This window comes from Catharus ustulatus, chromosome 3, assembly GCF_009819885.2.
Source record: "Catharus ustulatus isolate bCatUst1 chromosome 3, bCatUst1.pri.v2, whole genome shotgun sequence".
Lineage (NCBI taxonomy): Eukaryota > Metazoa > Chordata > Aves > Passeriformes > Turdidae > Catharus > Catharus ustulatus.
The window spans coordinates 28,900,351-28,913,795 of record NC_046223.1 but is presented as its reverse complement, the minus strand read 5'-3'; the positions used below and the strand labels follow the sequence as shown (position 1 = coordinate 28,913,795).

General features: G+C 43.3%; 1 protein-coding gene and 1 long non-coding RNA gene across 4 annotated transcripts in view; one reads left to right on the top strand and one right to left on the bottom strand.

Moving 5' to 3' along the window:
• The window catches only part of LOC116994002, a 4,865-nt gene extending 2,010 nt beyond the window's left edge, over nt 1–2,855 (top strand). Inside the window, exon 2 of the long non-coding RNA XR_004417399.2 lies at nt 1,592–2,855. This is a non-coding gene — a long non-coding RNA (uncharacterized LOC116994002). The remainder of the gene's footprint in view (nt 1–1,591) is intronic.
• Nucleotides 1–13,445, bottom strand: part of RHOQ (ras homolog family member Q) — a 17,438-nt gene extending 3,993 nt beyond the window's left edge. For 2 of the 3 annotated variants that reach the window (XM_033055347.1, XM_033055348.2), the window contains exons 1-2: nt 13,132–13,311; nt 12,917–12,975 (exon numbers count right to left, since the gene is read on the bottom strand). In XM_033055347.1, the coding sequence (XP_032911238.1) occupies nt 12,917–12,975; nt 13,132–13,292 (220 nt within the window). In that variant the 5' untranslated portion in view covers nt 13,293–13,311. Of the gene's footprint in view, nt 1–12,916; nt 12,976–13,131 lie in introns of all 3 variants that reach the window. The other variant, XM_033055346.2, reaches the window with a different exon arrangement.

Sequence of the window (13,445 nt, the reverse complement as noted above, 5' to 3'; positions counted from 1 at the left end):
TTAAAAAAATCTAGTTAAAAGCTGTAATTTGTTCCTACCACCAAAGAGCTGCCATCCCTATACTCTATATTTTCTAAAAATCTCATATCTGGATTAGGATAACTAGAATACTGCCTGCACTAAATGCTGGAATGGATAAAGCATTTCACTGTCACCAGAAATTAGTTAGTCCATTAACCTTAAAACAGCTCTTTAGTTAATCCATTTCAAATTACAGATGGACCTTTTATTCATAGCAAATATTAATCATTGTCTTAAAGCCTGTCTCAGGTTGAACTCCTTTCCTGCTCCTGGATTTGTTTATGTGCCTTTTGATTTATACCCTGTCCCACTTGCACTGGCAAGCTGTGGGTCCATCCAGTGTAATTAAGAAGTTAAACAGAAGGCAAATACAATGTGATTGGATACATCATGTACCACAGCCAGAGATGTGTGTGGTATTTGCTAGAGTGGCTTCACTGCATTTAAGCTTCCTTAAATTATCAGAAAATTTGGCTATATCCACCAGTCCTGCTGCTTGAAACATCTTGCTCTCAGGCTCTCCTTCAAACCTTGTCTGTGCTCTGAATGAGGTTTGCATTGATCCTAATAGTGCCAGTAGTTCTAACAATGCCTCCCACCACATGATTGGACTGGTCCTGAGTCCTGGGAGAAACCCTGCTTAAATTTTGTCAGTATCTAGTAGACATCTGTGCTTAAAGACTCCTTCTGCCTCCAACAATCCCTCAGAAACAGCAATAAGACCTGTAAACTTTCTCTGATGTATTGGGCCAACATAACTGCTACCCACAGTTGGTAGAATAATATGAAATAACAAATTAATTTAGACTGAATATTAGAGAAGCCTGGAAAAATCTTATTGCTTCAGCTATAATTTATTCCCTGAATCTAGTGTAAGGGAAATAAATGTGGTTTATTCTAAAATTAAATGCAATGGCAAAATTGATTATACTAGCCAGTCAACTTAAATTCTAATTTGAGTGCATGTGCACACCACACTATACAGCAATTACACTAATTAGACAATCTGATTGGGGGATGAACTGAATATATATTTATCCTTTAAAAATTTTAAGGATATTAGCAGGAATATTTTAAGAATATGAATAAGATGGGCAAGAAAGAGGATTGAAATAGTCAATGTAAGTCTCAAAAACTCCAGGGCATAATAGTGAAACAGCTGATTCTCCAACATACTCTAGAGCTTAGAAATATGGTTTGCTGAAGCAGGTGAATACAGAAAATACAAGGGCTGTAATAACTTCAAACAAAATTGGACACAAGAATGTTGACTTAATTAATATTCTATGGAGCTGTGATCCCACTAAAAGACATGACACTTTAGCAGAGCTGTTCATCATTTCCCTAGTACCCCTGTGGAAACCCAGGACAGCTGCCAGTACACAACACACATGAAAAAGGAGATGAGATGAAGGAACTAAGGACTTGGCTTCTCAACTACAAGTGGGGGGTTTTGTTTTTAGTGTGGAGAATGGAAATTCAGACTTTTAAATTGCCATATCTTCTTATGGTAAGCTGAAGGTGTGTCTAGCATTGTCTTTATCTTGGTTCCTTAAAATCTATCCTGTAGGTCTCCTTTTCCGTGTTACAGTACTTAATAATCTGCCTGAGATTTTCTGCTGCCTCGTACTTGAATACTGAATTTTGGATGGTGGAGTGGATGAGCTCTAACATGTCCAAAATCTGGCTATTTCCAACATTTACCTGTTCAGAAATAGAGATCTTGAGAAGCTTTTTGTATGGAGACTGAAGAATGGGTATTGCATTCCACAGCTTTATAATATTCTTCATTTCATGGGTTTGCTCAGACCGAAAGCAGAACACAGTGTCCTGTTTCAAGTCATGCATTAGATTTTGACTTTGAAGTAATACTTTTGCCCAGTTCTGTGGATATCAGCTAAGACAGAGCTAAAACCACACAAACTGTGTTCCAAATTCTGCCACTGACACAGTATATAGTCCTGAGCAAATCATTATCCTCTCTCTATTTGCATCTTTCCATCTGTAGGGGTTTACTAGCTTAATAATGCATTAGTCTTTGCAAAGCACTCCAAAAGCCTTTGATGTACACAGCTTATGTGCAGTGAGATATTTAAAACAAAACAAAACAAAAATAAACTCAGACAAAATGGAGTATAATAATTTCTGGACAGCCTTTTTGACCTACAAAAAGCACTATTTCCATATATTTATTAGAACACTGAAGTGTGAGGCACAGACTTACAGAGATTCTGTCATAGAGACCTTGTAGCTCCCCTGATTTATGGTATCACGCTCCTCCCGGCTTGAAGTTGGCGTGATAGACACACAGACAGAGGTCCTTACCCCTCTGTCAGTAGTGTGAGACCACAGGCCTCCTGTCCTCTGAAATGGTATTAGGGTCTCTGTCCACTTTGGAGAGATGAAAGGCAACTAGTTCTTTGCAGCCAATACCTTCCCGCACCTTGACCAAGACCTTAGAGGAAGTCCATGTCTCTCAGATCTGCCCTTGCAAGTTGTGAGGAGAATGTTAATCTAGTTCTATCTGGTTGATTTTTATTTCCTTGCTAGTGTTTTTAAGAAAATAGGACAAACCAAATTCTGATATGTCATTAACACTGACTCAGGGGCCTATGATGTGTCATGTTTTAATCCATGTTCATTGTCTTGTTCTGAAAGAACCAAAGTAATTATTTTATGCGTTTTGCAGCTTAAGAATGAAATTTTAACAATGCATCTTCAGTTGTTATACTGACATATCATTGATAAATCTATTTTCTGTTCCAAGAGGTATAAGTAGATGGGTGAAAACAAAATAAAGCTTGCACCACTGGAAGAAAAACTGGAGCTCAAAACCTCTGTGTTTGTGATCCCTGTGTTAGTAACCATCTGTTGCTTTCACAGCTTACAACAGCAATCGTAAGAAGAGGTTCTCACTCCCAACCATCTGTTTTTAGAGGGGAAGCCAAAAATAGACATCAGGCAGAGGAATCCAACCTTCACGCAGCAAAGGGTAATCACTACTGCTCAGAGGGGCACAGTGAGGCAGAGTTTTGCAGAGTAAAATCCCAGGTAAAAGTCTAAGTTTTAACCACTTCATAGTAACAAGAGTCAGAAGTCCTCTGTCATTATGAATTGCCATATTTCAATTTTTGAAATGCATTTCAAAGCTGTCCTTCAAGACTGCGTTTTTTAGCTTTCCTCCCTGAAAATAAGTTTCTGTTTCAGAAGGCCCCCTGTAATATTTTGGAAAACATAACTAGTCAACCATAATGACTGATGTACATAACATGCGGACTTAGTAACAGCTCACAGATGCTTCTGGACACATCTTGCCATCTCCCCCAAATTGTTTGGAAAGAAAGGCTGATCTGCAGCTTTGCCACAAGCACCAGGCAAAACCTCTGTCTGAAGGTTTGGAAAGCAACTGCTTACTCCAAAAGCACACCAGGAAACAGACTTCACTCCGCTGAATCACCCTGTGGTTTCTGATTCTACGAGATGCTTGGTGGGGGAGGAGAGAGAGGGAAGTGGCCTGCACTGCCCCATGCCAAGCACAAATTGCTTCCCTGGCTAAAAAACACTCTTCAAATTTTTCAGTCTGTGCTGTGTAACACTGTCACCCTTTGCAAGGAAGGAGGGTGGAGCGTCTCCCAGGATTCTGGTTTCCTGGCACTGCCACTCACAAGGCACCACTAATGCAGGACCATTTGGCATAAAGCTGCAATTTGGACTGACAGTGCATTGCCATAAAATGTCTGCTTATCCAGTTCTGTGACCCAGGCTCTGCTACACTGATGACTGCATTTGATTTTTCACTTGCCTACATCTGTAGCCCCTAGCTTTTAAACACACAAAACAGAAAAGATGCAGTGATTATTCCCTGACTGCAGGGGAAATGTGCACCACAGACCCTTCGTCTCTTCACAGGCTTCTGAGGATACAGCTTGCATTGCTTGAGAAAGCAGAATTGTCCTGTTGTGGTTTGTTCACACAGGTTTCCCAGAGAGTGCAAAGAGCTACTGGTTTGGGCCCAGCATCTATTTTTAATTTATAAAAAAGGCTGCAAGTATGCAGAGTAAGTGCTCTTCCATTGTATTCTAAAAATGAAGTAAACTGATCTAAATCCATTTCTGAATTCCTGTGAGGAGGACTATTCAAAGGACATATGAATTATACATTGAAAAAGCCCAGGGTTTGTGAGTTACCTTTTTTTTTATAACAAAACTTTCCTTCTGGCATATTTGAGAACTGTGCAGCTGCTTATATGTCTGAAAAGATTTTCTGGATAGAGAGAAATTAACTAGCTGGAAGATGGAGCCTAGTAAAATGGATTTTAGAACATTGGAGACTGGAAGAACAGAGTATTTCTTTTATTATATACAAAATTGCCTTTGAGTGATTAGTTTTGATCCTAGCCTTAAGATGGGATTTACTACTGTCCAAATGCTACATCTTGGCATGTGATGATGCTAAACTGCTTTCCTAGATTTTCTCAATAGCACACTCCCTTCTCTCCATCACCATGAGAACTTCAACTTGCTGGTTTCTTCTTGGTTTTCTAAAAGTGAAAGTCCCTGGATTTTCTCTATAGGGCTTATTATTTCAGCATCTGTATCAACAGAACATGTATTCAACTGACTGCAGGCACAGTTTCACCTGAACACCTTCACTTTAACCTGTTGTCTACCCACTATGGAGCTCCTAAGAAATGGCAGAGTAGCTGCCATGGACAAACCTTTTCACTCCTTGCCCATGAGAAATCTCAGTCCTTCAGTGCATTTCTTTCTCACTGTCAGTGACTTTATGAACAGCATTCTTTCCATGTCAGGTTTCCATTTTCCCCAAGACAGGAATTCACCCCAGTTGTTGTGTCTGCAGCCATGAACAGTCAGGATTTTCCATTCCTTCAGATATGGCAAATCAAAGTTTAAAAAATAAAATGCACCTGACATGGGAGATCTGGAAGGATGCCCTGCAGAACCTGCTCTTTGGAAAGATGGATTCTCACTTTATTTTCATAGAAGAATATGATCTGTTCTCACAGGTAAAACAGCCTATAGAAGAGTTGGTTTAATAGTTATCCATATCATATCAGACATGTCTTTTAATTTGCTACCTGTATAAAGACTGATCAGACAAGCAAAACCGATCAGCTAGGTGTCCCATTCCCTTTCACCTTTTACAAGTAAGCCCTAAAAACATATTCTTCAGTCCAGTGTTGAGCAACAGATAGAAGATTACAGTTTCACTGCCTCCTCAAGACTAGCACCCATCACTCAACTTCTCAGGAGAGTGCCAGGGCCATCACATGCACCTTGAGTGAACACATGACAGCAAAAGAGTTGCTGGAATTAAAGGAGTTCCTTAGTCTTCTGCATCTTGTTTTATATAAAGTCTAGGCTTAACAGCTTTTATTGAAGAGTGTGGTAAAACACTCAGCAGATGTTATAACAACTGAAAGAAAAAACATCGGTAGTTTTTCTTAACTGAGGAATTTGGAAGCCATCTCACTGCCTATGGCTGGCCTATCTCTTGGTCATAACTAAAAACACATCCCATAACTAAAAACACACCTGGCATCCATCCCTTATTGACTACAACACTGAATCCCAACTGGAAGTTGGACCAGCAAGGAGCTAGCATTAAGTCCTAATGATGATGTTAAAGCATTCGTGACTACATCTAATTTAGAGCACAAGCTGCCTGAGGTACTCTGAATCTGTTTTATTCATGTGAAGCAATATACTCACCTAGGATGCTGACAGATGTTGCTTTGCTCTGGAGAATAATGCTGCCACCTGCATTTTTATGTGCACACCAGCGAGTGCCTGGCATAGCAAAGAATTATTGCACACGTGCCACAGCACAGATGCAGCATGGAGCAGGATTAAAACAGACTGGGGACAGTAACTGTAAAGTGTCAAATGACACAACCTCTTCAGAACTGCTGAAAGTGTCACGTAGCATTCAGACATTTTTCTTAATGCAACTCACCCAATCACTAATTCAAACAAATAAGACTGCTTGTAAAACTACAGAACAGAGTTGTAAAAAGACACAGTTCTTCTCCTGTGTGCTTATTTTGCATTTTTTCTCATTAGAGGAGGAGCAGTTTTGTTAGAAATGCAACTGCTAATTTGGAGGCTTAAAAAAAGTCCTGAAGGTCTGCCCCAAAGCATCCATTTTTGAGATGTTGAAGTACATAATCCACAATAGAACTGCAGGATTTGGAATTGGTGAGCTTTATATTATTTCTTAATTAGCAGGTTCCTGGAGTCCATACAGAAAAAGCACATCCTTTTTACCTTAACATGAAAGATTAATTTCTAGTACCCCACAGATACAGAAAAAGGTTGGTATATGAAGATAGATGAAGGCCAAAGATTTAAAGAAAACCCACATGCAGCAAAGGGCAGAACTGTTTTAATTTCCTAGGTTTTTTAGGTAGTAGTGTATGTGGGTAGGAAAAGCTGGCTCATCGTTTTGAATACCCAGGACTGACAAAACCCTGCTGAAGTAGGTTTTACATCCACTTTGTCCATGTGTTCTTAATAAAGGAACAAAGTTTACTGAAATCAGCAATGGGGTGCCAGCTAACACAGAGCTTTGGATTAGACCCTAACACTCTGTAAGCCCTTTTACATTGCACATCTGTGCTATGGAGACAGTGCTCTCATCTAAATTTTGTTTCTTTTAAGATGTAGTTTGGAGGTTGAATCAGGAGTTAGGCTATAAATGAAACCTGCATTTTTTTAATACTTGTATTTACCAAAGTATAGAGAGCTCTTTGCAAAGGAAACAGATTTCAATGGAGAAGTCTGAGTATGGACCTGACAAAAGTTCCCTGGGTCTCATATATTCTCTATCAGGAAAACTGCATGCTACCTTACCCAGTTGTCCCATTCCATCACCCCTGCCTCCTGCAGCACAGCTGTAGATTATATGATACTCAGCTGAGTGCAGGTGCACACACCATCTTAAAATGAACTCGGGAAGTAAGAGGATACGCAATAACATTGTGCTGGAAGAGAAGTAACTATTTGTATTCAGTGTTGCTTTTTTAGCTGGTGATGTTTGGATAGCATTGAAAGATGCCACTGTGCCGCAAAGAAATAAAATATTAGTAAAATTCAGACACTGCTCTGTCACAAAGTAAAGGATCTCTACTGACTCTTAACCTGGGAAAAAAGGGCTTTTTACTTGGCCATGTAATCAACGTTTAGCAAGGGTCTGTCCTAGGTCAGTAGTCTTCATAAAAATGTGCTTTAAACATATAAAAACCTGACATTTCAGAGAAACTGTCAAACTTGGTTTGCTTTATGCTCTTTATTTTTGTCTGCCATCAGCTTGCTGTTAATGTGGCAAAGATATTCTGGAGCTACATTTTCAAATGTATCCCTTAGATTTGATTTTAACATTACTCAGTGTCACTATTCAGAAGTACTGTGGGGCTTTTGGCACTCTGAAAATGAAATGTACTGTCTTTAGTTTCCAACATCTATCTAGTGGATGCTTCTGGGAACTCAGAATACCATCTCCCATTCTGCAACTCCCCATCTGGTGATAACAGTACTTACCTATCCTTCTAGGAAAGCTACTGTGCTTTCAAAGCATGAGTCACACAGCTCACGAAGAGGCGTTTAGATGCAGGCTTTGCACTGACAGTATTATTGTTGCAAGGCCATTTTTAATAATCAATCTGAAGGTGTAAAAGAGAAAGCTTGTCTTTGCTTAAACTCTTATCTAGAGAGCTCTAAACACAGAGATTGTTAGCTCAGGCACTTCATCTCCTCTTACGCTGAAAAACATAAATTCCAAAGGGAGAATCTAGGCATGTTTTTATTTTATCTGCATACATCCAGTTGTTAAATCTACGTGGCTGGCAACATCCTGAGGCACAGAGCAGCTTCAGTGGAGGCTGAGCTACTCATAGGCCAGCACGCTGGGCTGGGAGTGAGCTCATGAGCTCACAGCCTCCCAATGCCAGCTGCCAGCTCGGCTGGGACATGTAAAGGGAGCGAGGGAAAATGCATGTGGGAGGAGGGAGGCACTGCGGGGGCAGAAAGGGGACAGGATGTTAATTGCTAACATTTCATGTTTAGATCTGCCAAAATCACGTTGGAGGTCTCGGTGTTTACACCTCTGCAGTAAAGGGTGGCAGGTTTTGCATTGTGTGAGACTGCTTCACTCTTGGCTGACATTTGGAGCTACGGCTGCTTGGTAGAGGCAACTCAAAAGGAGCAGTGTGCTCTGAGGAGGGCATTTCTATTTCACAACAGACCAACAGCTGCCTCTCTTCTCAGTAAGATCCTAGAGTGGTACCTAGGGCTAAACCAGGCTACCTACCAAAGCTAAGTCAAAGAACCAGCAAGGAGTATAAAGATTACTGCTATTTATTTGTAGCAACCACCGCAGGTTTGGGGACAATCCATTTTAATAAACACACCTCACGCACAGACACATTCACATTTATAATCATTTGTTTTTATACCTCTTCTTAATGCAGACACTCATCTCCCTAATAATTGAGTTAGCTTTATACACTTCAGCAGCCTGACTAACTTTAACATAAAATTGCTTTAGCATCAGGACTTCTGTTACAATCAAAAAATCAGTGTATCTGAATTAAGATGGCTGTGGCTGCACCAGTGTGACCACCTGAGCTGAGACATGCAAAGAAGTGGCTTGTTCTGTGCTTGTGGATACCATGTTTTGTGGTACTGTTCTGGTGACAGGTGAGAAGCCACCAAGAGCTTCATTGTATCAGATGCTGTATTAGGGCATTTAAGGCAGAGATATAAAAACAGAAAGCCAAGGAACATAGTTCTCCTCAGCTTTGTCCAACCATGCCCCACTAGTATCAACTGTAAGTTACGCTGAAGTATATAAATGTTATTATGAGGCACTGCACTGCAGTAGGATTCACTCTACTCCCCTCTGCACTGCCCAGATGCTTGGCCAAACAGCCACTCCATGCCTCAGCACCTCTCTTCCCAGAGCAACATAAGTAGTACAGGCTCTGCTACTGCAGCTCCCTCATCCTTCCTCTAGGTCCCAACCATCCTTTACAGCAAAGGCACAGGAGCAGAGCAAGACTTCCCCCTGTATGTGGTCAGCACATGTTGGAAGAAAGGGACACCATGAATTAAAATCCTACAGCAGAAGGAACTGGCAGAAGGATGGACTCCAACTGTCATTTTAAACAACAGCCTTCGATATAGAGCCAGATCCCCAAAAGGCAATTCCTGTGTGTCCTACCACTTACTCTGACCACTTGGGACATGGCAAGGGGACATGTGGCACCTCTTTGTTAGTGCTTGCAGACATTCCTCCAAAAATGTTAACATCTTAAGAGCTGGCAGCATTACTTCTGATATCATGGAAGAGCAAAATAATAATCACTTGCCAGCAGTTCAAAACACTCCAATATGGTGATCTTAACAGACCGCTGGTGAAGCCATGGTTGTCTTCCCGAGCTGATTTTGCTATGTACCCCTGTTCAATAAGAGCAGTATTGACACACCATCTCCACAAGAGGCTGATGCAAAGCCAGAGGCATCCAAGCACTGGTATCACAAGCACCTCATGGTTACACTTCAGTGCACTGATGTGTCTCCCATGCAGGTAGGCTCCACAGTTCTCATTGTCTGGGGAAACCAAGACCTGCTTTAAACCCACCCAGTGCACACAGCAAGGCCTAAAGGAACTGCTAGCTCCACCTCTGGGAGGAATTGCTGGAGGAATGGCACCAAATTCCCACCCGCCTCCCTGACACGGGAGGCTGCCTCCACAGCTGCCAACCCAAATGGGCTCTCAGAGCCTCCACAGCTCAGCAGCTGTACTGGCTATTTTCTGCTGAACCAGGGCCTCAGTATTTTCAGCCAGAGAAAAGCCTTCTTGAACTCACATACACCCAAAGGCCTGTGTACAAATTGAACTTTGTGAACCACTAGTGGCATTTTTCCTTGCTATATATATTACCGGGGAAAAAATGGGATTTTAGTAGATTTATTTTTCAACCTACTTTAAACTCATAAAGATATGAGGCCTTATGTCATCATTATAGTTACTACATGTGATCCTGTGTGTGTTGTGAGAAGCAAGCTAGAAATGAGTACTGGATGAACTCAAAAGCTTGCAACTCCTCTGCCAAAGCAAAGTCTGTCACAAGTTGCTAAATACATTACCACGCAAGTTAAAGAGACCCACACACAAATATAAGCCAATATGTCAGGGTGATGAGCGGCTGTGCACTAGCTATGAATCAAAATCTTGTTTTTAATCTTTTCTCTGCTATGGGCTTTCTGCATGGATTTGGAGTAAGTCACTATCTGAACTTTCATTAACCCCATCACTCCTCTTCCCTCGGAATTGAGATCTGTAGATTGTATACCTATTTACTTCATCCAGAGCTGGAAACATAAACATGCTGATGATTGTGAACTGCTTAGATACCACAGTGATCACACAGAACCAAGTTTTATAAAACAATACTATCAGGCCAGTATTTTAAAGTTATTTGTGAGTGACGGAAATAGAGATGAAAGCACTGATGTATGCTGACATAGAAATCCCAACTTTGGGCAGCAATCTATCTGATCCATACAGAAGTCTGTGGAAGCAGCAGACATGTACCAGAGAAGACATCATCAACTCATGTCTTTTCTGCTGTTTACTATATATATTTAAGATTTAATGTAAGCTTTCCATTATTGCATAGCTTTGGAAAGACAGACTTGTCAGCTGCTCTGACAAAGCAGCTTTTAAGTGAATGAAGTTGCTGGACTAGTGTCTTGGTAGAGACTCCCTTTTTAGTTGTACTGGATGTTGGATGGGGCTCTCGTGGGCAGTCTCTGACATCCACCAACTCCCCAAACATGCTGAAGTGGGATGGGGATAGTGATAAAGATTTTATTAGTACCACAGGTCTGACTAAAAGGGGAGCTTTGCCAAGACCATATATATCTGTAAAGGTAGCCTCATTAAAACACCCTATTTGAACTGAGGGTTCCCTGAATCAGGCCAGTAAGATCTATTTCTAGGTGCCTCAAAAACTGCCCTGGAATTCAAAATTAAGATTTCAGCTTTTCAAAAACTGGGGAAAAAGAAGCTTACCTTGACTTTATCTATATTCAGCTTCACACTGAGAAGATTTTTCTTAGTATAACAGGAACACCTTAATTTGCTGTTTTTGGTAAACTGGCTACCCTACTGACTTTTGAGGAGGCCAAAGGTCACCTGTGTTTGCACTCAGCACATTCAGGCAGAGTGGGGTACCACAAAGCCACCTTAGTTAAGGTTACACAGAGCTAACAACACATACTCACATTAATAGCAACAAGCCCAGCACAAGCAGTTTGAGACGGCATCCCCAAATAAACTGTGCATACGTACAGAAGTGCTAGGCTCGCTTTCACACTCTCCAGTGCTCATCATAAAAAAAATAATTAGCTGCACACTAACCAAATGCTTTGTCTAAAGCACTAGGTCCTCCTCACTTTGCAACCTACTTAAGCAACATATTAAAGCCACGTTCTGAACCAATTACTATTAAAAACCAAGACTATGATAGTAATAAGAAATGCACTTAATTGGCATAAATTTGACTAGTTTGTGTTTACGTCAGTGAGATGACAAGCATGAAGTCAGTCTTTGTGGGAAGAGTCTCACCCTTCAGGGTATCAGCTTTCTGGAAATGGCACTGTTTCCTACAGTTCTTGTGGAATTAATTTTTTTACTGATTTCAGGCTTACAAAGATATAATGGTTAAATGCTGATTCCCTAACTCAAGGCTTTATGCAGATCCAAAATAGTACATTAATTCAGGCAGCAGTTGTTCAATTAAGTATAGGAACAACATGGTTAAAAATTACAGCTTCAGTCTATGTGAGTTCAGTGAGATTGTCTTACTAGTTGCTCTTTACAACAAGGAAGCATGTCTGAGGTCATGTGAGACCAAAGCACATGCTCATGCTGCAAGAAGAAGTTTTAATATAGGGAATACACGACTTTACAGAAACCCATGCTGCATTTCCGTATATGCTCTGCACCTCCATGGGACATGCCTCCACCTCCTGGGGTCAGGCCCTTCACAAACTATTTCAAATAAGGGATCCCCAGAAAGTAGTCTAACCCCAGAGACGGCACTTGGACCGTCGCTGGTGCCATGCAAGTTAAAATAAAGAAGAGAAGACCTGAATCATGGAGCCCTTTAGAAACCACTAGATCAGTGACCCCTCCAAACATCCAGTATTTTATCCATCATTAAAGTTACTTTAAGAGCCACGCTGACATCACAGCATCTTTCACTACTGGCTGTAATAATCTTAACCAAATGAATCGCTTGAGTTGTCTAGGACAGCAAAAGAAACCCAGGTTATCTCAAAGGCAGTGACTGAGAATTACATGTTATTATTTTCCACCTTTAGTTTGAACAACTCTTTGTAGCTATTTGAGTACTGTAAACCACAACCAAGGCAAGCTGCGGCAGCTTGGCTCTCCATCCGACCCGAGGCGGCTGAGGCAGCGTGTGCCCTCTGTGCCGAACGGGGCACATTTCCCCAGCTGGAGGCGAGCAGGAGGGTCGCACCCCGGGGAAGGGGGTCTGGCCAGCGGCGGTGTCACTGCCCCGCAGGCGCCGGGCATCTCCCCACCCCAGCGCCGGGCGATGCCGTGGCGCCTCGGCCCCAGCACCGCTAAAAATAAAGCCCGTCTCCGCCTGCCCGCCCTCGGGAATCGAGGTTGGATCGATGGCTTTCTTTTAAAGCCGGATTTTACCAATCGCCCCCCACCCCCCCAACCCGCCTCTGAACCGCCCAGCCCGGACCACAGCCCTGCGAATAACTTCAGCGCCGGGATCGCCGCCGGGCGGGGGGACGGGGCCGGGGGTCCGCGGGCAGCGCTCGGCACTCACCTGGCCGGCGGTGTCGTACAGCCCCAGCAGGTACTGCTTGCCCCCGACGGTAACGCTGACTGCGAGGGGGGAGAAACACAGCGGGTGAGGGGGGGCAAGCCCGGCCGAGCCCTCTGCCGGCCCCCCCGGCAGGGCAAGGCCAGGGGATGGAGGGAGGAGGGAGGGGAGAGCGCGGCAGCCGCCCCCGGCGGTAGCGGGGCCCCCCGCCCGCTCACCTGCGTAGTGGTCGAAGACGGTGGGCACGTACTCCTCGGGGAAGGCGTCGTTGGCGTAGCTCATCAGCAGGCACGTCTTGCCCACGGCGCCGTCCCCCACCACCACGCACTTCAGCATGACCGCCGCGCTGCCATGGGCCATGGCCGGAGCCCGCCCTCATGGCCCCGCGGGCGCGCCCCGCCGAGCCGGGCCCCTCGGCATCGCCGCCGCCGCCGCCGCTCAGCGGGCGCCCCCGCCGGCCCCCGCCGGGCGCGGCCCCCCCGCCATCCGCCGCCGCGCTGGGCCCGGCGGGAGCCGCCTTCCCCCGGCCGCG